Genomic DNA, 25700 nt, shown 5'->3' on the forward strand with positions numbered 1-25700 from the left:
GCACACGTGACTGCCCTCCGGGGAGGACGCTGAATTTATCGCGGAGTAAAACAGCCGCTGGACAGACTGCTTCCCTGGCCGAGCGGGACCACGGAATGCCCTCAGGCCAAGCTCCCAGTAACATCCGCACGGCCCCAGCTGGGAAACGGTGAGTGGGGTGGCGGGCAAGAGAGCAAGGCCTTTCGGGCGCAGCCCTGGCTTGAAAGGCCATGAGTGTCATTCCGCTCCCCGCCAGCTCCACCAGCCCTCGGCTCCAGAGTGCCCCAGAAGTCTTCACTACCCTCATCAACAGCGAGCATCCAAACCAGGGGCCTCGTGCCCCCAGGACACTGCTCAAGGCTGTCTCCAGCAGGCCACATGGGGCTCTCGGTGTGGCCGTGGCACTGCTACTGGGCCGCACCATCTCCAGCGGAGAGAGCTGTGCCTCCCGGCCTGGGTGCGCGACCTAAAGCTCGGTCAGAGGCCCTTACGGAGCTGCGCAGCAGTGCCAGGGATGGGGGTGGTCCCCAGAGCCAGACCCACGCCTCCACTGCAGTCCCACAGATCCAGAGAAGAGCTGCCTGGGGAGCCTGCTCACAGCCATCTCTGCTGGGCCTCCGCCTCCTAGGCAGTGATAAAATCACCCCAACAGGCCGGCCTGGGAAGAAGGGGTGCTGAGGAAGGCCGGCCAGCCAGCCAGCCAGGTCACGACCTTCTTCCATCTCAGCCCCCAACGTTAATCAACAGAGCCAAATGTAGCCTTGGCTCATCGGCTGGCAACGGGGAGCCAAGAAGCCTGGGGGAGGCCACGGAGAAAGACAGAAAGATGCTGGAGAATAACTGACAGGCCGCAAACAGGAAGAGGCGGTCACTGAGCTGGGCCTGCCCTCACACCCTGGGACCCCACCTCTGCTCCCTGCAGGGCATCTGGTGGCCTTGGAGCACTCCCCCAAACCATGTTCTCTCACGTGGGAGACAGTGAAACAAACACCCTGGAAAGACCCTGCCTCTGCCACTCAGCCGCTTCCCAACGGGGGCAGCTGACTTGTACGACTCGGGACCTCAACCTCCCCATCTGTAAAGAGGACAGTACCGCGCAGCGTCAGGAGCACGCACTGGGGAGCCGCAAGGCTTGGTGCGAATCCTTGCTCTGCCTCTTCCAGCCGTACAACTCCCACTCCTCGGCCATAAACCAGGGCCAGCGGCAGGACAGACGTCACACTGTCCCAGGAGGAGCGAGGGAGGGGGCGTGCATCCACCTCGGCAAAGTGCGGGGAGCAGGGCCTGGCCCCCAGGATGTGCTGGGACGCCAGAGAGGGCCCTGGCTTCGGAGCCCAAGGAATGTGGATTCTAAACCCACCATGAGGCTAACCCGGGATAAGGGATGTTCCTAAGGTCAGTTTCGTTCCCTGTACAAGGGGAGGGGACAGATGCGAGGAGTCAGAGGATGGGAGGCATGTTATGTAACACATCATGCCCGGCACACAGATGCTACTGACAGAACATGCAACAGGTGCCACAGTGCGCGAGTGCGGCTGACGGTGGGCACTTGCGTGCTAAATCCCCTGGGTCTGAGTCCCAGCTCTGTAGGCCCTGGGCTGCTTCCTCAGTCTCTCCTGGACTCGATTGCCTTCTCTGCCAAATGGAGACAGTAACAGCGCCCAGCCTTCCTAGTGCCGTAGCAAGGATGAAATGAAAAAATCGCCCAAGAAAAGGCCAGGCGCAGACCTGGCCCGTCTGAGCGCCACACACAGGCGCTGGGGGGTGGGGTGGGGCCATCAGGGCACCTAGAGCAGCGTGCCAGAGCACAGATAGCCGACGGGCCCGGACGCTGCACGGCTCCACCGCATGACAGCGCCAGGGTCTGCACCTCCAGGACGCAGTGCATCGCCGCCCTGGGCCCATCATTTTCCCTCCAGGAGTCCCGGGGCCGCAGACAAGGAGGCTGAGGTGCGGAGGCTCCCAGCTGGTGCAGCTGGGCCTTGGACCAGCTCTAGGGGACTCCTCAGCACCTGGCAGCCTGGGTGATGGGGGATGGGCAGTGGAGTCAGGCAGCCAGGAGGTGGGATCCCAGCAAGGCACTCGCACCTCCCTGGTGGGCTCCTGGATTCCGCAGTGGGAAGTGCAGCCCACCCCACCTGGCCTGGCCTCTCCACACGGCCACTCTCCTCCCTGAGCAAGACCCCTCCAGGCTGTGCTGAAAGAGCTCCACTCCCGGGTGGGGGCACCCGGTCCAGCCCTGAAATGTCGGCTGGTCCTGTTCCATGGCTCTGACCGTGGCTCTGACCGGGCAGATGTGTGCTGGAATCGCATGGCTGCCACTGGCCTGACCTTAGGTAAGTGACCGCAGAGCTGGCTAGGGGAGGGGGCCCTGGGGGCACAGGGGAGCCGAGCACTGAGTTCCAGCGCCAGCTCTGCCCCTTCGCCCCTGGGAGCCTCACCCACCTCACCTGTGAAATCTATGTGATCTGCCTGCTCTGAGCACCCTGGGGAGATCCAGGCACTGGTGCAGAGGTGCGCTCCACGCGGCAGCCCGTGCACGTACAGGAAAGGGCCCCGACTCTCCTCTGCGCGGGGCAGTCCCCAGAGCTGTCACACCTTAACAGGGCCGCGCTGCCCGGCTCAGGCTTTCCCCAGTGCGTGACTCAGGGCCACTGGCTTCCTGTTCCTCCAGCTGTGGGATGGGAAGCTCCAAACCTGCCTGCTGGGAGGGATCAGACGGCGTGGGAAGTGCCAGGCAGGTCAGGGACATGCAGCCGGGACACAAATCCTGCCCTCGGGGCAACAGGTTTGCCAACTTGTGGCAACACGAGAGTCAGAGTGGAAGGTCTAGGTGGGGCCCGAGAGCCACTTTCTATCACCCGGTGATGCCTTCTAGGATGGGAGCGGGAGTTTCGCCACAGCCAATGGCAGGCCTGAGTCTCCGGGGGAAATCTGGGAAGGGCGGAGGAGGGAGGGCGGGAGCAGGGCTGGTGGGGCTGGGAACAATCTATTCATCTGTCTCCCCACCTCCCCCAGCCAGAAACAGTCATTGTTGAAGCTCACACGTCCTTTGCCCTTTGCGTGCTAACAACCACAGCTGCACTACAACACTTTGACTGCAGATGTCAAAAAGACAGAGCATGAAATTAACTTCCCCTTAGTCGGTGGGCACAGGGAGACACTGTGCTAACTCACTGCCTCCGTAGGAAAACTCCCCATGACGACGCCACATCAGGCTAGGGCCCCTGCCACCCCAGTGTCATCCCTGTCTCTGCCCAATGCACTTCCCTTGCCATCAGGCTGGGCCTGCCAACAAGGGCCCCGCCTGTCCCCAGAAGGGTCAAAGTGACAAGCAGGTGACAGTCCTAGGGCAGACCGGGGGTTGTCAGTGCCAGCAGGGACAGGGATTGGGGAAAATCCTCTCAGCTCCCCCACGAGAGGGTGTCGTGGTGAGGAGGAGGAGGAACCCGGCCCCCAGGATGCAGGAAAAGGCCCCTTCCTGCAGCACTACCCCCAGCTGACAGGTGGGGCTTTTCTAAGAGCCGGCAGCAGAGGCAGGCCCAGGAGCCACCCCAGGAACCCGGTGCTCTCTACCCTAGCCTGGTGCTCCAGCCTGGCCTGAGGTAGTCAGGGTAATGGGGGCAGCAGGAGGGGCAACAGAAGGGGAGGAGGTGACAAAGACCTCGCCAGGCTGCCCACTGGCCCACTCCTCCGGGAAACCCACACATACTCCGTTATGCACTGGCAGACCCCGAACACCTCTCTCCCTGTGCCCACTGCCAAGGCACTGGCCTCAGCGGAGGGCTCTGGGGAACACTCCCAGGAGTCAGGAGCAGGCAGGGGCAAGAGCGGAGGCCCCATTCTTGACATGTCACCAGGAGAAGACTTGAGCTATGGCAGTAGGGTCACTTCCACCCTCCCCCAGGAATGCCCAGGCACAGAGCCAGGGATCCTTGCAAGTGAGGCTGGATCCTGTCTCTCCCTCCCTCGCTGCATCCCCACCCCACCACCCACCTGGCACAGAGGGGACATCTGGTGCACAAGTGGTGGCTTCCACAAGGGTCCACTTTCTTGTGTGTGCATGCGCAGGTGGTGTGTGCTGTAGCCCATGCACATGAGAGAGGATGGCCACAGCACCCCAGAGGACAGAGGGGACGGTGCAGCACAGGCACACTCTGGCTGCCAGCAGGTGCGGGGGCGGGAGATAGGCAGGCATGGCCACACTCTCTCTCAATGAGCAGGAGGAGGACAGAGAAGAACCATGCTAGTTCACGGTCACACAGAGAATAGATGGCAGGGCCTGACCAGGAGTCCATGGAAGGGGCCTGCAAGCAAGGTCTCACTTTACATATGGACCACAGGTGGCTCCACGCTGAGCCCTGAGTGGAGCAGAGGGCCAGGAGTTGGGCCCCTGGCAGAGACTGGTCATGGGAATATGCCTCAGATTCCCAAGCTCTGGCTGGGGGGAGGCAGTAGGCTGAGGGCCCCCGAAGAGGCAGTAACAGGGTCAGTTTCAAGGCAGTTTCAAGGTCCAGGCCTACTGTGCACACCCACCATCCGGGCCACTCTCCTCAGACTAAGGGACAGATGGCCGGAAGACTGGAGCCACCAGAGCTGTGTGCAAGGGCGCCAAGGGGCACTGTTTTACTGGCCCACAGAGAGCTGCACAGGGGTGTGGGCCGGGCAGAGCTGAGCACGCCCTGCAGCCTGCCAGGAGACACCACACTGGCCAGGGCGGCTGATGTCTTTCCTTCATGCTCTCGGTCTCCCTATGATCTCCTCCGCTTTTCTTCTGTGGCCTTCTGAAATAGCCATTAATTAGAGGCTGGTAATTAACTTTCTGGTTCAAGTAATATTTGGCCAAGGAATTCCATTAGGAGTGGATGTGCATGTCCTGAGCACGGGGCCTGGGATGGGGCAGGGCTACTTGGGGATGATGGAAGAGATCCCGTGGCACCTGGGGGCCGCGTCTGGCACCTGCAGGGGAGGGGAGAAAGACGGCTGCTCTCCAAAAAGCTCTCCCAAGGTAGGCAGGTTGTTCACGAAACCAGCCAGCTCGGCGTCCATGTGCCCAGACAGAAACTGTGCACGCTTGCACACAAGTGCTCAAAACATAGAACACGCAACACACAAGGGCGCAGCACGGTCTGTGGAAACACACACACACAGACACTGGCAGACACACCTGTGAGAAAAAAAACTCAGAACAGTAATAATGGTCAACAACACTGGGCACTTGGTAAACTGAGCTCCAAGCCACTGCCTATATTCGACCCACAAAAATAGCTACTTTGGTCCAATCCGACATGACATCGCGTTAGTCTGTTGCAAATGCTTTACGTGTATTAACTGCTTTAAGATGCACGGACTCGCACAAGGGCGTTTACGCATAATGTACACACACCTTCATGAGGACGGGGCATCCCTGCAGACACACTAAACCGTGTTTGTAGACACACACACGTGCTACAGACAGAAGGGCCTCCCAGGCTCTGAAACCCCAGGCTGGGGCTGATCCGATTCTCACTAGCTCATTTCCACTGTTTCAAAAAATACTGCCCAGCTCGGGTCTTCGGAGGGTACACCAGGGAGCCACAGATCTAAGAGGAGGGCAATAAAAACGAGAAAGCAAAAAACAAATCGGCTCCTCTCTCCGTGTCCAGGTCATGTCCTGCGGCCCTCCCCTCCGTCTCTGGAGTCCAGGCGCAGAATCCTGAGCTCACGTGCCCAGCTCGGGTCAGCCCCGCCCCCGAGGTGCCCAGGAGGCTCCAAGTGCACTGCTGTGATCCAGGAGACGCGGTGACAAGGCCTGGCTTCGGTGGGTCCCACGCACTTGACCGAGAGCCTCAGCCCCCTGGATCTCAGGGCCCCTTCACTGTGGACCCACTGCAGGCGGAAGACCTCTCAGAGTAGCGTGTAAACAGAAGGTCTCCTTATGGTAATTATGGGATTAAGGATTAAATCTGATTCCCTGACGGGGGAGGGGCCGAGGGGACAGCCAGGTGGGCCTTCCTTACAGGTGATGAATTCCGGGCCCTGCCTCTGACAGGTGGGACTGAATAGGTAGGGCCCAACTCTGTGGCCCTCCCCAGAGCCACGGAGGGTGCGTAAGGACAACCAGGAGTGGCCCCAGGGCCCTCTCAGGCCCCTCCCCAAGGACAGGGAACACCACTCGCCAGTCACGTCCCCGAAACAGCACGCGTTCCTGAGCAAGCAAATAAATGCAAATACCAAAGAAATGCCACTTGGCGGTCCATCCGTGACAAAGAACGTCGTGGTGCTGACACCCAGAGCTTCGAAGGGTGTGAGGAAACAGGTGAGCACTCGCAACCCCCAGCGGCGGAGTGTACATTAGAGCGGGCTTTCACGGACAGGCATTTTTATCCGAAACCTAGCGACTCCATTGCTAAGACTGTATCCTGCGGGGCGTGGGGATCAGAGCTATAGAGGAAGATGACTTAAATCCCAGCATCATTTTTAATCGAGACAAACCAGCCATAACCTAAACGCCTCACTGATTAAAAACAAGGATGATGCAAACAAGAGCTGCACCAAGGAACTTTTCAAACACAGTTGTAGGCCGGCGCTGTGGCTTAACAGGCTAATCCTCCGCCTTGTGGCGCCGGCACCCAGGGTTCTAGTCCCGGTCGGGGTGCCGGATTCTATCCCGGTTGCCCCTCTTCCAGGCCAGCTCTCTGCTGTGGCCAGGGAGTGCAGTGGAGGATGGCCCAAGTGCTTGGGCCCTGCACCCGCATGGGAGACCAGGAGAAGCACCTGGCTCCTGGCTTCGGATCAGTGAGATGCGCCGGCCGCGGCGGCCATTGGAGGGTGAACAAACGGCAAAAGGGAAGATTTTTCTCTCCCTCTCTCTCTCACTATCCACTCTGCCTGTCAATAAAAAATTAAAAATAAAAATAAAAAATTCAAAAAAACACAGTTGTAAAATGGAGGGGAGATTTGCTTTCCCAGGTCCAGGCAGGAGCAAGGGTCTGCCCAGCTACTTCTCGTGCTCAAGCTAGAAACGATGGTCCACCAGGCACAGCAACCTCGGTGAGATCTCCTGAACCCCAGCTGCTTGCTATGACTCCCATACTATAGATGAGAAAACTGATGCTCACCAAGACAAAGGGACTTAGCCGACCAGCACTGCCGAAGACTTACTGAAAACCTGCGTTAGTCTAGCTTCTCTCACGTGTCATGATTTAATGCTGTTTTAGAAACACTGTAAAACCCAGTGTCAAATGCTGACTTTCTGTTAAACACCTGCTGAAGGTATTCGTGTCTCCCACAACATTATCACTGTGCCCATTCTGCAGATGTGCAAACTGAGGCTCAGAAGTGACTTGCTCCAGGAACGCTTGGCCTCCAATGCAAAGATCACATATTTACTATGACTCCTGGTGATTGTCTCATCCACACAAGGCTGACAAACCAGACTCAAGGGATGGCAGAGAAAGACCAGGCCTTCCCTATCCGTAGTAGGGAAAGGAATGAGTGCAAAGCATGCCAGGTGGGGGTGCCCCGCCCCTCCTGTGCCTACTGTCAGCAACCTAGGGAGAAACACAGCCCCGCCTCCTAGTTCCCTGTTCTTCATCAAGCTCCCGCTGTCTCCCTGCTCCAGGGACAGCCTCGTCCCAAGAGACAGAGCTGACTCCCACCCGCTCAGGGCCAGCCGAAGGGCCCAGGAAGCCCCCGCCTCCGGACCCGAGTATCTCCTACCATTGGAAGCCCACCATTGGTACCATTCGGGTATAGAACTCCAGATACACGGTCCCTGGAAAAATCTCTAACTCCACACATCATCAGCCGTGCCTACCTGCACTGGGCCGCCTGTGTTCTGGAGCCTGGCTCGGTACCAGGCCGCCTGGGAAGGGGTGGAGACAGGTTGAGGGCCAGTGAGGGCACTGCCCTAGCACACGTGCAGGGCCAGACACAGCATCAGGAGAGGAAAGGGACAAGGAAAGTGTCATATCACCGGCCGACCCTCCCAACGCCCCAGGGACACTGACGAATAAGCCACCAACTTGACATCAGCTTCTGGGAAGGCAGACCCACAAAGTCCTGATCGCTTTGCCAGAGCTGCCCTGCCCAGTAAACGAACGGCGGCATCTCCAGCCTGCAGAAGGAAAATACTCCTGCCCGCACACCCCTTGCCTGGGAAGCACTGGAGCAGCCTTCCTCTCGGCCGTGAGCAGGCCTGATTACCCGTCCTCGGTCTTACTGCCCCAACCTCTGGAGAAAGGCGTGTCTCAGGGGCCCAGGGAGCTGGGAACCTCCTGCCCCCAGGCAAGGCCAGTAAAAGGCTCCAACCGTCCTACAGCCCGGCTGTGTCCACCAGACCCTGGCCAGCCAGCCCGCAGCCTCAGCGCCCCCACACCTGAGGCAGACTCCCTTCCCAGGGAGAAGATCCCAGCGCAGAACCCCCAGGCTTCCAACCTCCGGATGAGAGAATTCCAGCGCAAAAAATAACCTTTCCCCACGCAGCCGTGTGGGGAGCACGGAGACGGCACGCAACAAAGCCTCCCCAGCAGCCATGCAAACCAGACAGATGCATCCCAAGCCGGGCCACCAGGGGCCGGCCCTGGGTGCCCTGGGCCTCCATGAGAGGGTCACGGGGACCAGGACGCCCACTTGCCACCAGAGAAGTCCCCACCCCTCTCCCCAGCCACTCACCGACACCAGGGTCTCTGCACTTAAACTCGCTCCAGCCAGAGGCATGGCAGCCAGTTGGGGGGAGGAGGGGTCCCTCCTGCCAAGGGCAGCCCGGCCCAACCACCCACATCAGAGCAGGGGGAGATACCTCTCCACTCGGCTGGGTTCGACCATGAGCTTTGGGGGAGGGGACAGCCCCCACAGTGGATTTCACTCATCAACTCCAAACAGGATGACTCCGGGGACCGCCCCGAGAAACACCTGCCCACCCACCCTGACAGCAGCGGTGCATCTATTCCTAAGCAAAGCAGCAGATCAGAAGACCCCAGCCCTGCCGAAGCCTATTTCAGCACCACGGCTGGATACAGGCATTTCAAACCCAGCCTCCCTGCCTGTCCGTGGGAAATCTGATCTCCCTTCCTGTGCCAGAGAACCCACCAAGCCAGATTTTGTTTACAGAAAATTAATAAGACAATTCCACACCGCTGCCAGTGACATTCTGCTCCAGCCCGCCACCATTCAGCACCGTTTCCAGAAACGGGCTTGTAGTTTCACTCCCCACCCCCACTCTGCACCCCCCGCCCGCCGCGCCTGCCCGCCACCGCCCGCCCCCGCCGGGCACACAGCAAGGCTGACCTGAGGCCAAGCTGGACAGGACCCGCACGAGGTCATCTGAGCCATGCCCGACCTCCGGCCAGAGCTGCCAGCCCAGCACTCGCCGGCTCCCCACTGGAGAGAGGTAAACATGACATGCATGCCGCCTGCTCCGGGGAGGGCAGACACACTCCCTGGCTGGACCGCCTGCGCCTCTCCTGCTCCCCGGACAACCACCACATGCACACGAGACAGGGTACGTACACAAGCCCCCGCATGCGGGTGCAGAGGGTCCTGACCCCTGCCAAGGGAAGCGCAGAGAAAGGCATGTTCCTGGGGGAGACAGCCGGAGGTGGGGGCCGGGCACAGGGAGGAAAGCAGCAAACCAGGTGGCCTGCCGCCCAGACAATAACAAAGATGGGAAGCGAGATGTTTCAAAGACGCAGTGGCTGCACCCAGCGCGGAGCTCTGGCCTGGCTGCATCTTCCTGCCAGGGCACGCCTGGTCCCCTGGGGCACCACGGCCATCAGAGAAAGGCTGAGGGTCCTGCCTCGGGCTGGGCTTGGCACGGGGGCAGGAAGCCAGCTGCAGGCAGCGCTCGGATGCGCCGGAGAGATCGGCTCTGGGCTGATGGCAATTAAAGGTCTGGCGATTCTGCTGGGATGCAGGAGCCGTACTCTCCTGGGAGATGCTAGTGGTCAGTTGACCAGTCAGTCCCTCGCCCCGGGGGAAGGAGTTGGGCTATAACTTGTGCTCCTCCGCCGGCTGGAACCATGGGGGAGGGGAGAGCCGCTTTCCTTCTACCTACGCCTCTCTGACAAGCAGTGCCAACTGGCCAACTGTACACCCGGACACAGCCCTCCCAAGGCTGTTGAGAAGGCTCTCTGGAGCCTGCCCGTTCTTTCACCTCCGCGGGCTGGGCAGGGACACGTTCTGACTGGCACGGGAATCCATCACAGCGCCTGTGCCCAAGTGCATAGGTGCCTGTGGCTGGCACCACTCAGGGAGACAGGACCTGGGCCCCCAGAGGCTGCGCCCGCCCAGTGCCCCCGCACGGAAAGGATGGCTTGCCCTTGCGAGCTGAAGCCTGCTCGGCTGCCGGAGTCACTGGCTGAACCACCTCCCTCCCTCCCTCTGTGCCTCGGCCACACCAGCCACCTCCCCCTGGAATTTCCACACCTGCTCCAGGCTAGCCCAGGAGAGGGGAAAGAGGGAGCAGGAGCCACCCCTGGGAGTGGCGAGAGGAGGGAGAGAAGCAGCTGCCCAGGCTGGAGAGGAGGATCGAGCCCTGCTTCCCCGGCCTCGGGTTATGCCCCTGAACTCAGGGCCTGGCCACTGCCCGCTCGCTAGCCCCAGCCCCCAGCCGAGCACGCCCTACTTAGAGCAGCTGCGCCCCTAAGCGGCCCTGCCCCCTACTCCTCCCCTCCAGATGTTCACCCTTTCCAGCCGAGAAAACGCCTTTTGTATCAGGATATTCGGGGGCTCCCGAGGCAGGGGGATGCGTCCTGGGAGGGGGTGGGGGGAGGCGCCACTTCCGTCCCCCACCAGCCCGGGGCACCGCACGGCCCGGGGAACAATGCCCACCTCGGCCGGGCGAGGCAGGACTTGGAGAGGACACTTCCCGCCCGGCCTCGCCCCGGGCCGCGGGCGCCCTCCCTCGCCTCACCCCAGGGGCGAGAGGCAGGGTCCTCCCCTCGCGTCCCCCAGTCCGAGGTGGCCCCACAAGTTCGCGGAGGGTGGGCGGCGTGGGGTCCCCTCCCCCCTGTCGCACGCCCCGGCCCCGGCTCTCGCTTTGTCCCCGCACCCTCGGGGGCGCATCCCGGCGCAGCGCGGGGAGGCCGGGCCGGGCGGCGGCGGGCTCACCTCTCATTGTCCGCGGCGGCGGCGGCGCTCCGGAACCCCGGCAGGATGTGGCGGAAGCTGTGGTTGCGGTCCAGCTTGGGCTGGCTCTTGGTGCGCTTGATGGAGCCCTTGAGGCGGCGGCTGAGGAAGCCCTGCGCGCGGGGCGACAAGAAGGGGAAGGGGAGGCGGGGTTAGCGCGCCGCCGGCGGCGGCGGCGGGCCGGGACCCGCGCGGGACCCGCACCCTCGCTGGGCGGCCGCGCGGCCGACGGCGGGCCGGGCTCGGGCTCGGCCCCAGCAGCTCGCGGCCCGCGCCGACGGCCCGGCCCGCGCAGCGCCGCCCAGCCCACCCCGCCGCTGCCCGCCCAGCCCGCCACGTCGCCCCCGCCCCCTAAGCCGCTGTTGCCATGGCGACGCCGAGCCGAGCCGCGCCGACTGCAGCCGAGGCTGCCCGAACCCCCCGGGCGCCGGGGCGGTGGGCTGAGGGGCGAAGGGACGGGGGCGGGGCCGAGGAGGGGCGGGGACCCCCGGAGGCCTTGACCCGCAGGCCGCCCCGCCCTCGCCGCCACCACCACCCCCCTCTCTCTCTCCGGTGCGGCCTCGCCAGCCGGACCCTACCGGAGCAAGGTCACGCCCCCCACCCACCTGGAGGAATCCACGCCCCCCACCCCGCCCGGGACTGGGCGCGAGGCCCGAGCGTGCAGCCCAGCTACTACAGCTGCGGGGAACTAGGGCTCGGCGAGCGGGCGCGCGCGTAATCCTCTGAGAGTCTCTCTGGCAGTCGTTTGTAATAGTCCCCGGCCACCTGGCCCCCGCGCCCGGCTGCTTTCCCTCCTACAAGTCGCTGGCTGGCAGGGTGGAGCCCGAACCGCTGTGCCCCCCAGGGACAGCCACCTTGAGCCCAGTTCAGGGAGACGCCCGGGGCTGAAGGATTTGCAGAGAATCCCCACTGGCGGGTTTCAAGATCTGGGGCTCCCCACCCCCGTTCAGGCCATTCATCCATCTGCCAGATGCACCAGACTGAGCAGAGCCCGGTGCCCATAGGCACACAGAAAACAGGGGCAGGTGTCTGGGAGGAGTTCAGGGGTCTCACCCACGCCAGCCTCAACTCCAGAAGTGGATAGGATATCCACTTATTCGGTATCCTGAATGTGCTGGGGGAGGGGCGGACATCCATCTCTCCCTAGGGGTGATGAGGTCAAACGCTGACTTTACAAGTGTCACCCACGCACGCAGAAGAGGACAGGAAAGCATTCTCTGTAAGTGGAGAATCCTGCCCGGAGACGTGCAGTGACTTGTCCAAGGACACCCTGCTTCCATGTCCGCCCGACGCCACGGCGGCTGCCCAACCTCTCCACCATTTCCGGGCCCCTGTCTTTGCTCAGGAGTCCTGGGGGCCACCTGTCGGCACTGCACACATCCTCCAAGCCCCACTGAAAGGAACCTCAGCCCGAAGGCTCACTGCCTCGGGCACTGAGGGTCCCCACGCCTCCTACCTCTGCAGCCCAGCAAACGCCTCTGGGTGTTAGGGGCCCAGGAGGCACAGGGACGCTCCGGCAGCGAGATGACCCACAGACGAGGGAGCGCTCAGCTTCCTGGGAGACAGCATGTAGGCAGGGCCCTCCCAGACCTGCCCCACGCCACGAAGGGGATGCACCTGGCTCCCTCGCAGGCGTCTTCTCCCACAGGTGGCGTTGGCAGGCGAGTTCTCCCAATGGGCTCGTACTTTGCCTCGCTTGTTTATTTCCTACACTGATGGGAATTTTGCATTTTTACACCCCTGTGGTACAAAGAGCCAGGAAGTCTGTTTCACCATTTAGAAAGCACATGGCAATAGCCACAGCTTTAACCTATTGCTGAGTTAAACAAAGGCGAAGTCTCTCCTCTCTAGGGGGCTGAGTTGGGCACACCTGCCGCTTCCTCCCCTCTCCATTCCTCTCCCCCACTCCTCCTTGAGGCCTTCTCTGAATGGTACCTCCCCCAAGGCAAGCTGACAATGACCTTGGGGACTCAACACTCTGCGTGACATTCACTCTTCACCACTTACTGAGAGTCATTAAGTGCTGGAGGCAGCTGTGAACACGGTGCGGTGCGGTGCGGGGAGCAGCCTATAGATTTTGCAGCAGTTGGGGCATTCAGATCCGGGGGAGGGCTCCTGTTGACCCCCAGCATTCCACACCTCCATCCCCCCCTCCCCAAGGGACCCAGCTCAGGGCCCTGCAGAAGACAGGCTTAGCAACAAGTCACCACTGCAGAAAGCCACCGCTGGAAGGGGATGCAGACCCCAAAGGCAGCGTTTCAGAGCGGATGGAGGCCCAGAGGGCGGAAAGGACTTCCCAAAGCTCCTGGGAAGCCGCTGGGGCTTGACCTCCAGAGGTGGCTGCAGCCCCGACCTCAGGAAGTGGGACAGACTGGGCTCAGGTCAGAAGTCTCATTCTAGACCCAAATCCACTTAACCAAGGCCCAGTCAGATGCCTTCTCCAGTAACATAGAGCCCTTGGTGGCTCACTCCTGGGGCTGTGGTGGAGCGCGCTGAGGATGGAGAACTAGCAGCCGGCATGCAGCGTGCACCGGGCACACGGGACTCAAAACCGGCTGCAGGGACCCCTTGCTGAACGATGACAGGTGCGGGCCATCCCCTGTCTGTGAAATGGGCCTGCGGCGAGAGTCAGCTGGGCAGATAGGGCTCTAGGCTAAGGGCACAGCATACAGTAAGTGCTCAATAAAAACCAAACATCTCACATCAAGTTCCCGCACGCGTACTAGATCATTAAAAACACTCTGTTTCCAATAACATGTTGAGCCCAGCTCATCAGTGAAGTCACACTTGATGTCTTCAACCACTCCCTCGCCCTCCACGCGCTCCGACTCCCCAAACCACACACCCGCCCCCCACCCCAGGCCTTTCTTTATCCCGCCTTTTCTAGGAGGTCGCCCCAGACTGTAGGAGCCCACCTCACTGACCACATTCTTCGGGCTGCTAAGCTCTCTGGCCTCATGTTGGTTCCGATCTTAGCTGAGACAATGGCTGGGCAAATTACTAGCTCTTTTAGGGCCTCAGTGTTCCAGCTGGAAAGTGGGCTAATGAAGATACCTACTTTATGAGACTGTGGGAAGGAAGGGCCAAATGAGATATGGCCAGTAAGGCAGTAACCAGGAGGCAGCGCTGCCCCATAGCCGCTGGCTTCATCGTCACGCCTGCTGATGCAGTGTGGCCACCTCTTTCCACCCGTGGGCAGGAGTCTGGCCTCTCCCAGGAGCCCGAGGGCCGCCTGGCAGCGAGCACATAGGCCATGAATGAACATGCTCCCAAAATGATCGTGCAGCCACAGAATGACATCCAGCTTGAGAGTTTTGAAGTCTTTGAAGCCAGCGCTTTTTCTAAAGCAACCTCACAGAGATTCCCCAAGTACAAAGTGCACGGGGCCGCCAGGGCTGCTCAGTTGCAGGTGGGGCGGGGCCCTCAGCTTCCATTCACCGAGAAGGGACTGATGTGTGAGGCTCAGCGAGTGGCCTACACTGTCCACGGGGACCTGTGTTCCTGAGTGCTAGTCAGGTAGCCGGGCCACGGCGCTGAGGTCACCTGAGGCCCCAGGGCTGCCTGGGTGTGGAGCTGTGTGTCGCCCCTGCCTCCCTCTGGATGGCCCATGACCCATCTGGCCACCCTACCAGGTGCTCTGCAAGTACCCTGGGCTTCTGTCCAAAGCACAGAGCGGTCCCACGGGACGACAGCAGCCTTTGGGGGTCTCCGGCTCAAAGGCCCCCAGACCCAGCCACCCCACCAGCACCCTGACATCTGGCCCACACCCGGCTCCGTCTCCAGGAGGCTCTGAGCGATGTCATGGAAGGCCGTTCAGAATTCCAGACACGAGATTCCTGCAGTCACCCATTTCAATCAACTCCACAAGATGATGATGATGATAAATGACCAGTTATCGAGCGCCTGTTCTGCCGAATCGCGGGTGCTTGGGAACTCACTGAGCCCTCCCGCCCCAGGAGGGGAGGCCTGGGGGGCCCCCCCTGTCCCCCCCCCCCCAGGCCTCTTATCAGTAGTCCTTGGGAGGACGCAGGCTTCAGAATTCACAACGGGTTGGGTTTTCCAGTAGGGAAATGGAGAGTCAGAGAAGTGAAGCCACTTGCTGAGAAGGGGGACAGCTGGGGCTGCACACATGGCCCTAGGCACCGTGTTGGGTCCAGAACTGGAGGCGAGAGAGGAGGGCAGACAGGGAGGCACAATCTCTCCCTTTGAACAGGGCTGACCCACAGCGGCTCACAGGCAAGGCCCCAAGGCTCAGGGAGAGAGACCTTGCCCAGCCTCCTCTTCACCCAGGCCCAAGAGGCAGCTCCTAGGGTGCCACCTAGGGCATACCAGCACCTCCACCCGACATCCAGGAGCCCTGTGGCCGGCACACAGTAGGTGCTCAATCGGGGGTGAGTTCCTGCCCCCAGCCCCAGCTGTACCCGCCCTTCAGGCCTGCCTGTATCACCTTTTCTGCTTGCAATGAACCAGCTCTGAGTCACTGCAGGTGGGTGGGCGGGCCTGAAGTCCCTGCCCACCCTGGGACTCCAGACAGTGCTCAGGAGGAAGGCAGAACCCCATGGGCCCCTCCCTCAGCCCAGGCCCTGCTCCGCCCTGGCCGTTTCTGACAGCCTGCAAGGAGGCAAGTGTCTCTGTTCATATATTTCTAGGCTCTGTTCAAAGGCCAAACACACAGCTAAATAAACAGGAAAGGGCCAGGGAGATCCCATCCGGATAGTACCACCTCTCGCAGCCCTGTAGGAGACATGCTGAGCACACGGGCTGCCAGGCAGACCCACAGCTTGGCAGGTGCACTGGAAAGGGGCTGGAAGCTGGGGGGTCCTGCTTCCAGGGTCACAGGGGAGAAGGTAGCCAGACCAAAGCCCACAGAGTACAGATAAGGCACTGCCCAGAGAGCAGCACAGCTGGCCCAGATGCCCAGCAGGGGAGCGACAGGACCTCAGAGCCCAGGTCCCCTTGCTCCTTGTCCAGTGCTCTCTGCAAATCCTGCACCCAGGCTTTAAGAACTGGCCCCCCTCCCCCACCCTGGCTCCCTGCATTTCCCCTCCATAGGCCTCAGTCCTCCCATCTGTCGCATGAAGGGCTGGGCTAGGTGACTACCAAGCTCCCTGCCCACACTGATATGTGGCGACTCTGTGAAATTAGAGCAGCTGTCGGGGCCAGGCTGCCCGGACTCTCCCAGGCTTGGCACGGACAGTGCAGGGAATTCTCTGGCTTTGCCCAGTGCCTTCAGATGTGTAATTCCTCCTCCTCCTCCTCCTCCCCTGTTCCTGGGGCTCCCCTGGCCTCCCTCCCTCATCAAAGAGGGTCCCAGCTGGGGAGTGACTCACTCATGGCGGAATGTCGGATGCTGTGACAGGTGGAGAACAGTGCATTTTAAGCCAGGATTAAGTTGGTGCCATTCTAAAGGCCACCCCGTGCCCACAGACCCCTCCCCAGCCTGCATGCCAGCGCTGGGTTGACCATGAGACCTCTGCATGACTGCCTGGAGAAGGCAGTCAGGCTACTCGGGTTGCAGAGAACAAATTCACGAGCCACCAGAGCCTCTGTGGAAGTCCCCAAGAAGAGGCTGGGCCCTGACATTCAAGGGTTGCTCTTGTGTTAGAATGCTGCCTGGAAAACAACACCTAAACACGTTCACATGGAGAAAGAGACAGGGCCAGGACACACACAAGTTCAAGTCCCCCTCCTTGTATGCCTACACATGCCTTTTTTTTTTTTTTTGAGCCCGTCCTCCCTGTGTATATTTGCATGCATGCTTGTCCTTGAACTTGCATAAGTGCTGGCCCTATTCCTCCATGTGAACATGTACCACCACTATAACACAGATATTTGTAAACACATACACATTACTCAGCACACACACGAATATACCTATACACTGGATGTACACAAATTAACATCCAGAAACACAGAAACAATCCCACAAATAGACACACACACTCAGCTGTCAATAAGCACCCAAGGCCAAATGCACCAGCCCGCAGGTGCTCACAGGCACAGCCAGGGCAGGAAGGGTACATGGCCCAGGACATTCAAAGAACTGGGTGCCCAGAGCTCAGGTCCAAGGGGAAATCATAGCTCTGTGCTGCTGTTGAAATAATTGGCCTGATCCTCGTGCGGGGCCTCACCCTTGTCTTCACAGCTCGATGGAGGGCTGGCAGCCTGGCAGGAGCTGGAGAGCCCCACCCCAAACATTTCTCTTCCTGCCGATGACCACACCTGAGATTCCACCACCTGACCTAACTCTGTAGGGCCCAAGGGTCCCTCAGTCTCTAGCTATTCCCAGTTCGTTGCTAATATTTTCTATCCCACCTCTGAAGAGGTGAGAGAGCCGAGGCTTCCACTGCGTACTGGCTATGGGGCCTCGTGCCGGTGACCCAACCTTCCATGCCTGCTTCCCCTTCTGTAAGATGGGGGCAAGAGCAGTCACCTCTGGTTCCTGAGATCACACAGGCAAAGAACTGACGGTTTCTAGGCATACAGTAAATAGTAACTACTATCGCAACCATCATCATCACTTTCATTGTCGTGGGTTTTATCGCTCCCTTTGCTAGCCGGAGGTCAGAAGTAGCACCTGAAATGGAAGCCCCTCCTGCCCACAGGTCCCCGCACACCTCCGTCTCTCCTCACTTGACCCCCATACCAGCCTTGCAGACTTAGCACCCTCGTAATTAGCCAAGTACTTACTGGATGACTCCTACCCACACCGAACCATAAAGACCCTCCAAACAGGGGTCACGGCAGTCTGGGACCCCAGTGCCAGACACCTGGAAGGTATTCCATAAATATTTCCTTGAGGGATTAACAAATAGTGATGATACAAAAGGAAAAAAGAGAAAGTGCTCCGTGCAGCTTTTTAATTGATTCCATTTGGGAGCAATCCAGGTGGGCTTGCCAGAAGAGGCAGCTTTGTTTTTTTAAAAGATTTATTTATTTATCTGAGAGGCAGAGTTACAGAGAGAGAGAGGTCTTCCACCCGCTGGTTCACTCCCCAAATGGCCATAATGGCCAGAGCTAGGCCAAGCCAAAGCCAGGAGCTTCTTCCAGGTCTCCCACATGGGGTCAGAGGCCCAAGCACTTGGGCCATTTTCCCAAATCCATGGCTTTCCCAGTCCATGGCAGGGAGCTGGATGGGAAGAGGAGCAGCTGGAACATGAACTCTGCCCATGGGGGATGCTGGTGCTGCAGGCGGAGCCTTGACCTACTATGCCACAGAGCCGGCCAAGATGCAGCTGTTAAAGGCATTTTTAAAAACAGTGAAGGTGGGATAGCAGGTGGGCTTGCAGAGATTCGCGGGGACACACACACTGTTCCAGGCAGGTGCACAGCACACGCGGAGGTACTGGAACAGCCACAGGTCTGGCTGGCCTCCAAGTCACATACCCACCCCTGAGCCTGGGATTGAAACCCTCGCCTGAGGGCAGAGCCCACCCAGGTCAGGGAGGCCCCTAAGGAACCCTGAGAACCAAGACGAGAGAGGCGCCCGGTCCCGAAGAGGTCAGGCGCTGAAGGTGAAGCGGAATTAAGGACATTGGCAAGGTCCCCTGGGAGCCTGCAGCGGCTGGGACTGAGCGGGCATCAGTGAACAGAACCAGACCCGCACTCCCCAGGCGTCAGCCCACGGGCACCAGGCAGAGCCACGCTGTCGCATACATCCTCCGGCCGGCCCCTGCCTTCATGTAAAAGCCTGCCCTGTGACCGACCACGAGGCTGGGGGAGGCCGCAACAAGTGGCAGCAACAAGGACTCTACCTCCAGGCCCTGTCACCAAGCTCAGGCCACCAGGCCAGCCCTCCTGGTGACGCATGGACTTCAGTGCTTATGCGCAACAAAGCCGCTGGTGCCACAGCAAGAAAACCCTGCCCACGATGGCGCCCACGAGGGACCCGGCTCTGCGGTCACGGCCGGGAGGGCATTCCCCAGAGGCACTTGAGATGCCCCGTCTGAACTTCAGCCACTGTGCTAGAGCTTTCTGTGACCTACGTCATCTAAGAGGGGTGCTCACAGCAGGACTTCAGGCTCAGAGGGGCCAATCGCCCTGCCCTGCCCTCCTAGGTACCCTGCTGGCCCCAGGTAGCCCCAGGGCAGCGAGGCAGGAACAAAAGCCACCAGGGAACAGCAGGACCCCAGGGAGCTCCAGGCCCAAGAATGAGTGCACACCAGTGACAGCTCCAGCTCCAGCAGCGCTTTGAAAACCCTTGGTATCATGGGATGCAAAATGCATCTTTTTGGGAGTCTGTGCCCCTGACGGCTCACAGAACTCACTGGGGAGGGTCAAGGTCAGTTTCGAGGCAAGAGCTTGGTGTCCTTGTAGGGGCTCTGCGGTGGGCCAGGCCACTAGGCCCCACCCCTCCTCCCAAGGTGGGGGGTGGCTGCCCCAGCCTCAGGCATGCCCCACGGGGTGGGGGCTGCAGCTCACCTGCACCCCCTCCATCCGGTTCACTCCCCCCCCCTTCAGCCTCTGACCCCCACACACGTTCATGCCATAGGCCTCGCCAGCACCTGCCACAGGTGAGGCCTCGCTCCAATGCTTAGAGTCCAGGTCCACCAGAGCCCGTCCCTGCAGTCCAGAAGGGCCACCGCGGTCTGGCGGGAGAGGCAGACGCCTGGTGGGCTGTTAAGGTACAGAAGCTGAGACAGGCCGGGGAGCAGGGCTCCAGAATGTGGCGCCCCCACAAGTGAGGGGTTCACGGAGAACAGGGCTCAGGAGGACAAAGAGCTCCAGAGGGCTGACGGCAGCAATTCCTGGTGGGCGGAAGCACCAGCCTGCACCCACGCACGGAGGCTGGGATGGGCCTAGGCTGGGGGTGGGCCTCAAACACCAGGGTGGGGACCTGGGTCACCCGCACCCCGCCAGGGGCCATCTCGGGCCCCGGGGCAGGGGAGTGACAACCTCGCTCCTTTCAGATGCTCTTAGGCAACCCCACAGGAAAAGCTACTCATCCCAATGAACAGATGTCTTCGCCACCACCTTCCACAGCCACCCGGCTGCACAAACAGTCCCCACCTGGGAACTCTGACACCACAGCGGCTGTGAGCCAACCCAGGTGCTGCTCAGTAAGGAGGTGGGGGAAACGAGGGCACCCAAGCCTTGCTCCCCACACCCGGGCCCTAGGGCTCCCTGGGAGAGGGCCTGCAGGGCCCCTGGCGAAGGAGTGGAGGAGCTTCTCCTACTGGGGTGGGGGTGAGGGGTGGTATCTGTCCTGCACAGACAGATACCTTCTGCTGGGGGGGGGGGGGGTGGGCAGTGCGCTGTGAGCCTGCTGGAAGCACAGGATGGACAAGATAAGGCAGGGAGATGGGGAGGCCCTGGTTCACAAAGGCCAGCTCTGCCCCCTCTTGGCTGTGTGACCCAGGTCAACGCACTGCCCGTCTCTGGGCCTCCAAGTTCTCCTCCTTAAAGAGGGGACCAGGCTGGGGCACTGAGCCATCTTTAGCATGGCCCTCACCCTCCACCCACCTTCCCAAAGTGCGCTCTGTGTTCCAACTGAGACACACGACGCTGGAGGGCATGCTCAGGCCTGGCCAGGGGGGAGGGAGGACCACGCCCCTTGTCCCTCCTCACCATGATCCCCTGCTGTACACACAGTGGAGCCTGGGCAAGCTGGGATCCAGCCTCTCCCAAAGCAGCAGCGTGCGTGCGACAAGGCACCTGCCAACCATCAAAGGAAGGCCGTGCCAGGCAATCTGCTGTCCCCCTCCCCAGTGACCACAGCACAGCTACCCTGCCTGGCAGCCCCCGCACCGGCCTGCATCGGCCTGTGCCCCTCCTCCTAATGCAAGGCCAGCTCCGCCCCAGACCCTGCCCTCTCCAATGTCCCTTTGCAGAGGCCCCCAGCTCTCTGGTCAACCCAGACCCAGCCAGCTTGGCCGTCTGTGCCAGGCCCAGCTGTCGACAGGTACTCTGATCAGAGCTGTCCCCGCTCCCAGGGGTGGGGACTGCATCACTCTGTGTGGCCTTCCCCCAGCCAACACACAGGAACCCCCTGGGACTTCAACTCACAGGAGCAGCCACCCAGGCATACGCTCGCTGCCCTCTGCTGCCCCCAGCTGGTAGGAAACCACCCTGCACAGTCACCTTCAGCTTCCTCGGACCTCGCTTGGCCTCCTGGGAAGCTGCTCTGGGCACCAACCCCTCCCCACCTCTGGGGGCCAGAGCTGAGCCTAGAAGCTCTGTTGGGGTGGGAGGGGGTGAGGCTGCTCGGGCAGCAAGTGAGGTCTGCCGGAAGGAAGGGGTGTGGACACAGGCTGAAGGCCAGGCACTGGACCATCTTAGCCGCCCTAAGGGGCAAGGGAGAGAGGGGCTCCACGTTGGACTTGCCTGAGCAGTCCCACACCAGGCAGCGATGGCCGGGATTCCAATCCTGCTCCACCGCAGGTGGGCAGCTGGGAGAACTGGCACCGTACCCGCCCCCCTAGCCACAGAAGGGGTGTGAAAAGAGGAAGGAAGTCCCCCAGGGAGCATCCCACCTGCCAGTCACTGCACCTGACATGGCTCAGATTTATAGCGGGTAAAACCTTTAACAGAAGCACTGGGCAGTTGACCCTTTAGCGAGGACCAGTTTATCTTGCTCCCAAAAGGTTCAAGTTCAGGACTGGGGAAGTGGTGCTGGCAGGGAAGGCATGGGGAGCACCCCCGGGGGACCCCAGGGCAGAAAGGGGAGGGGGAACGAGGCTTGTCCCCGTCCCTATCCACGTCCTTGCTGGCACTCCCTGAGCCACGTGGGACTTCCCAGGGCTCCTGGCTTCTTCTCTGTACCCCAGTTCTCAAGGCCTCCACAGGGCATGCGAGGCACAGACGCTAGGGCCCGGGATGGACTCCTGCCAACCAGCCTCAGGAAAGCAGTTTGCTCGTCCCTCCTCCCCCAGCCCCTCCCAGTCTCCGTGGGAAACGTGCAGGCTCTCCAGGTCTGGTCCTCTCTGCTGCTCTGAAAGACACAGCACGCTCCAGGCCCATCTCCCCTCCCTCTCTGGGACCCCATGCTCCTGTTAATACAGCCTCAGAGTCAGTGCGCTGTGTCCGGCGCCAGCTCTCGCCTGCTCGTGCTGTCTCCCGCTCCCAGCCTGGGCAGCGGCTGGGCGGGCTGGCTGCCTGGAAACCACTCCACCAAGCCCCAGCTGACTCTTCCATTTCTTTGCAAGTTGCAACTGCGTTTTAATCCTCTCTGTGTCCCCAGAGCCCATCACGGATGCTCAGTGGGTGCTTATAAAAAATTGACCGAGGCAGGCCTCGTGGTGCAAGGGGTTAGGCTGCTGTGTGGAACACCTGTACCCCGTATCAGCGTTCCAGTCCGAGTCCTGGACACTCCACTTCGGAAGCAGCTTCCTGCTTAATGCATCCATGAGGCAGCAGATGAAAGCTCAAGTGTGTGAGCCCCCGCCACCCCAGGTGGGGGACCTGGATGGGGGTCCAGGCTCCTGGCTTCAGCCTAGCTCAGCCCTGGTGGTTGGAGGCATCTGGGGAGTAAACCAGTAGATGGAAGATCTCTCTCTCTCTCTCTCTCTCTCTCTCTCTCTCTCTCTCTCCTTGCTGTTGATCTAACTGTGCCTTTCATTTTTTTTAAATAATTTTTTTTTAAAATTTATTTGACAGGCAGAGTTAGACAGTGAGAGAGAGAGACAGAGAGAAAGGTCTTCCTTCCGTTGGTTCACTTCTCAAATGGCCGCCACGGCCGGCACTGCGCCGATCCGAAGCCAGGAGCCAGGTGCCTCCTCCTGGTCTCCCATGTGGGTGCAGGGGCCCAAGGACTTGGGCCATCCTGCACTGCCCTCCCAGGCCACAGAAGAGAGCTGGACTGGAAGAGGAGCAACCAGGACTAGAACCGGCGCCCATTTGGGATGCCAGCGCCGCAGGCAGAGGATTAACCAAGTGAGCCACGGCACCGGCCCCTCCACCTTTCAAGTATATGAAAATAAACAAACATTTTTTAAAAATTTGTTGAAGGACAAATGGAAGGCAGAGTAAGGAGAGCGGAAAGTCAGATAGTTGGTGCCCAAGGCAGAATTTGTGCGTCGGAGACCCACTCCCCTTTCTGCCCATTGCCAGCTATGTATGACCTTGGGCCGGTCCCTTGTCCCTGGGTTCTGCTTTCCAAATCCACACAGCTAGGGGCCGGCGCTGTGGCATAACAGGTAAAGCCGCCACCTGCCACAACAGCATCCACCCATATGGGTGCTGGTCCGTGTCCCGGCTGCTCTACTTTCGATCCAGCTCCTTGCTGATGGCCTGAGAAAAGCAGCAGAAGATGGCCCCAAGTGCTTGGGCCCCTGCCACTCATGTGGGAGACCTGGATGGAGCTCCTGGCTCCCGGTTTCAGCCTGGCCCAGCCCTGGCTGTTGTGGCCAGTTGGGGAGTGAACCAGCAGATGGACGATCTCTCTCTGTCTCCCCCTCTGTCTCTGTAATGCTGATTTTCCAATAAAGAAACAAACAAACCCATGAAGCTAATGAACCCGCTTTCCTGCTGGGAACGGGAGGGGCAGCGGCCAAACCTCAACAAGTGCCATGGTCCCCTCTGCCCCAGGTCCCTGCTCCCTGGCCCCCTCCCCCACCCAAAGGCCACCCTGCCCCGCCCTGGCCACCCCAGACATCCCTTACACCCACCTCCCTCCATTCCCACTACAAAACAGGGGTCCTTTCCCTAAGGGACAAAGCGACAGTGGTTTTCTCTTGGGCTTGAACAGCTGAGTGACAGTCAGGTTCCAGGCGGGGCGGGCACGCAGGCCAGGGGTTGGCGGCCCCTGCTCTTAGCGGCTGCACATCTGTCAGGTGCTCAGCCAGGAGATCCCAGCTCCCGTGGCTGAACGAGCAAGGGCCATCGGCCTCCCTGGCACACTCCCCTCCGTGTCAGGAGGAAGCTGGGACCCCCCTTGTGGGTGCCCAGCCGGGGTCCAGCACTACAGCCCCTCTCACAGTGAGCCAAGGCTGCTTGGTTGCCAGCGCCCACCTGTCTGTGGACTGCAGAAGGGGGCGTGGCCCAAGCAAAGGTGCGCTTGAGATGCAGCTCCCTGCCTGATGCTCACTTTTCTCGCCAGGACCTCTCCTTCAGGCCCCTCACATCCATGGTGCCAAGCACACAGGCCGTTGCCACCTTCCTCTTCAGTTAGATCCCCTGCTAACTAAAATACTCTTCTCCCTGTGTTCCTGACAAACTCCTACACACCCCTCAAAGCCCTGTCCCAAAGGGCTTTCCTCTGGGACCCCCCCAGCCAGAGGCAGCCGCCCCTTGTTTGGCTCCTCCCACAGCACCCCCAGCACAGCATCAGGTCCATGGGTGGGGATGGGGGACACCCAAGACCCAACACTCAGTAAGCGAGTTGTTGAAAGCCTCTAGAAGCATCTGTAATCAAGCCGGGGCTGAGTGTATCGGAGCTGCTGCCAGCCCCCTGGGCCCTCCCCTCCCTGCCACTTCTTCTCCATCTCGCAAAAAATAGCCCTGAGACCTAATTTCAGCTAAACCTTCAAACACGACTCTCCACTTTCAACTTCCCGAGGAGGGATCAATGGGCTGTCAGGCTTCCCAGAGCCCTTGCCACCTCCCGTTCCCCCACCGCCGCTGCCAGCGCCCCTCAAGGTCGACAGGAGGGGCTGGGGGCAGAGCAAGGAGACAGGGAGGGAGCGACTAGGAAGGCGAGGATTGGGGGACTCGCGGGGACATCAGAACCCGTCCTCACCGCCCGGCCCCCCATCACAGCCACGCCTCTAAGAGCCAAGCAGCAGGTGGAAGGTGCAGCCCCAGCGCTGCCGCCAAGGGTCCTGGGCCCCGTGGCAGTGGGAGGCGCCTGTGGAGCCCCTGAGCCCAGTGCACCCAGGTCTGTGCAGACCCAGGGCCCATGCCTGAGGCCTCCCTCCCTCCCCCATAGAAGACAGAGCTGGTTGGAGGGCCAGAGATGAGCAGGATGGCTCTGTGGACCCTCAGCCCCCTCCCCCAGCCTCCCAGCCCATCCCACCCAATGGGAGGAAGCTGACCAGCTGTGCAGGAAGGTTCCAGATCCTTCTCAGGCCACAAGGCTGGTGTGGGGTCGTGTGGGGCCTCAAACCCAGGTCAGCTGGCTCAAAAGCCCATTTCTCAACTAAGCAGCTCCTGTATGCACAAACACCCCAGCCCTCATGGCACACAGCGGGAGACCCAGGCTATCCCAGGGCCCCACGGTGTCCAAGAGGCAGAGCTGAGACTGGGAGCAAGCCCCGGGTGCCCTGTGCGACAGCCATGGGCAAGGGCGCCGTGGGGGCTGCAAACAACGCAGGCTCAGAGGCTGTGGAGACCCCAGACATGTCCAGTCCTCTCGGCAGAGATGGACAAAGGAGCCCCTGAGACCTCCGATCCTAACCCACTGATTCCGCCCAAGGAGCACCCAGGGAGAGGCGGTGGCATCCATCACCCGGGATTCCGACGACAGCGCAGGTGGCACTCATCAGCTCTACCTGTGGCGTCTCCCCTGCCTCCCCCAGGCTAAACCATGTTTCCCGGGCGCCCTCCGGGGCCTACACAGAGCGGCAGCGGCTGAGCACGCGACTGAGCGAGAGCGTGCCGGCTGGGGGCTGGTGGTGAGGACAGCAGGTGCTTCTGCCCACCCACCCCCACCCCGGCGTGGGCTCAAGGCCTGGGCC

At 60.8% G+C, this 25700-nt stretch overlaps 1 protein-coding gene across 1 annotated transcript in view; it reads right to left on the reverse strand.

The window, feature by feature from the left end:
- The window catches only part of DAB2IP (DAB2 interacting protein), a 111973-nt gene that overhangs the window by 64088 nt on the left and 22185 nt on the right, over positions 1 to 25700 (reverse strand). The window contains 1 exon segment of the mRNA XM_062207631.1: positions 11071 to 11201. Coding sequence (XP_062063615.1) covers positions 11071 to 11201 — 131 coding nt within the window.

The sequence above is a fragment of the Lepus europaeus genome, chromosome 12 (genome assembly GCF_033115175.1).
Source record: "Lepus europaeus isolate LE1 chromosome 12, mLepTim1.pri, whole genome shotgun sequence".
In the NCBI taxonomy this organism is placed as follows: Eukaryota; Metazoa; Chordata; class Mammalia; order Lagomorpha; family Leporidae; genus Lepus; species Lepus europaeus.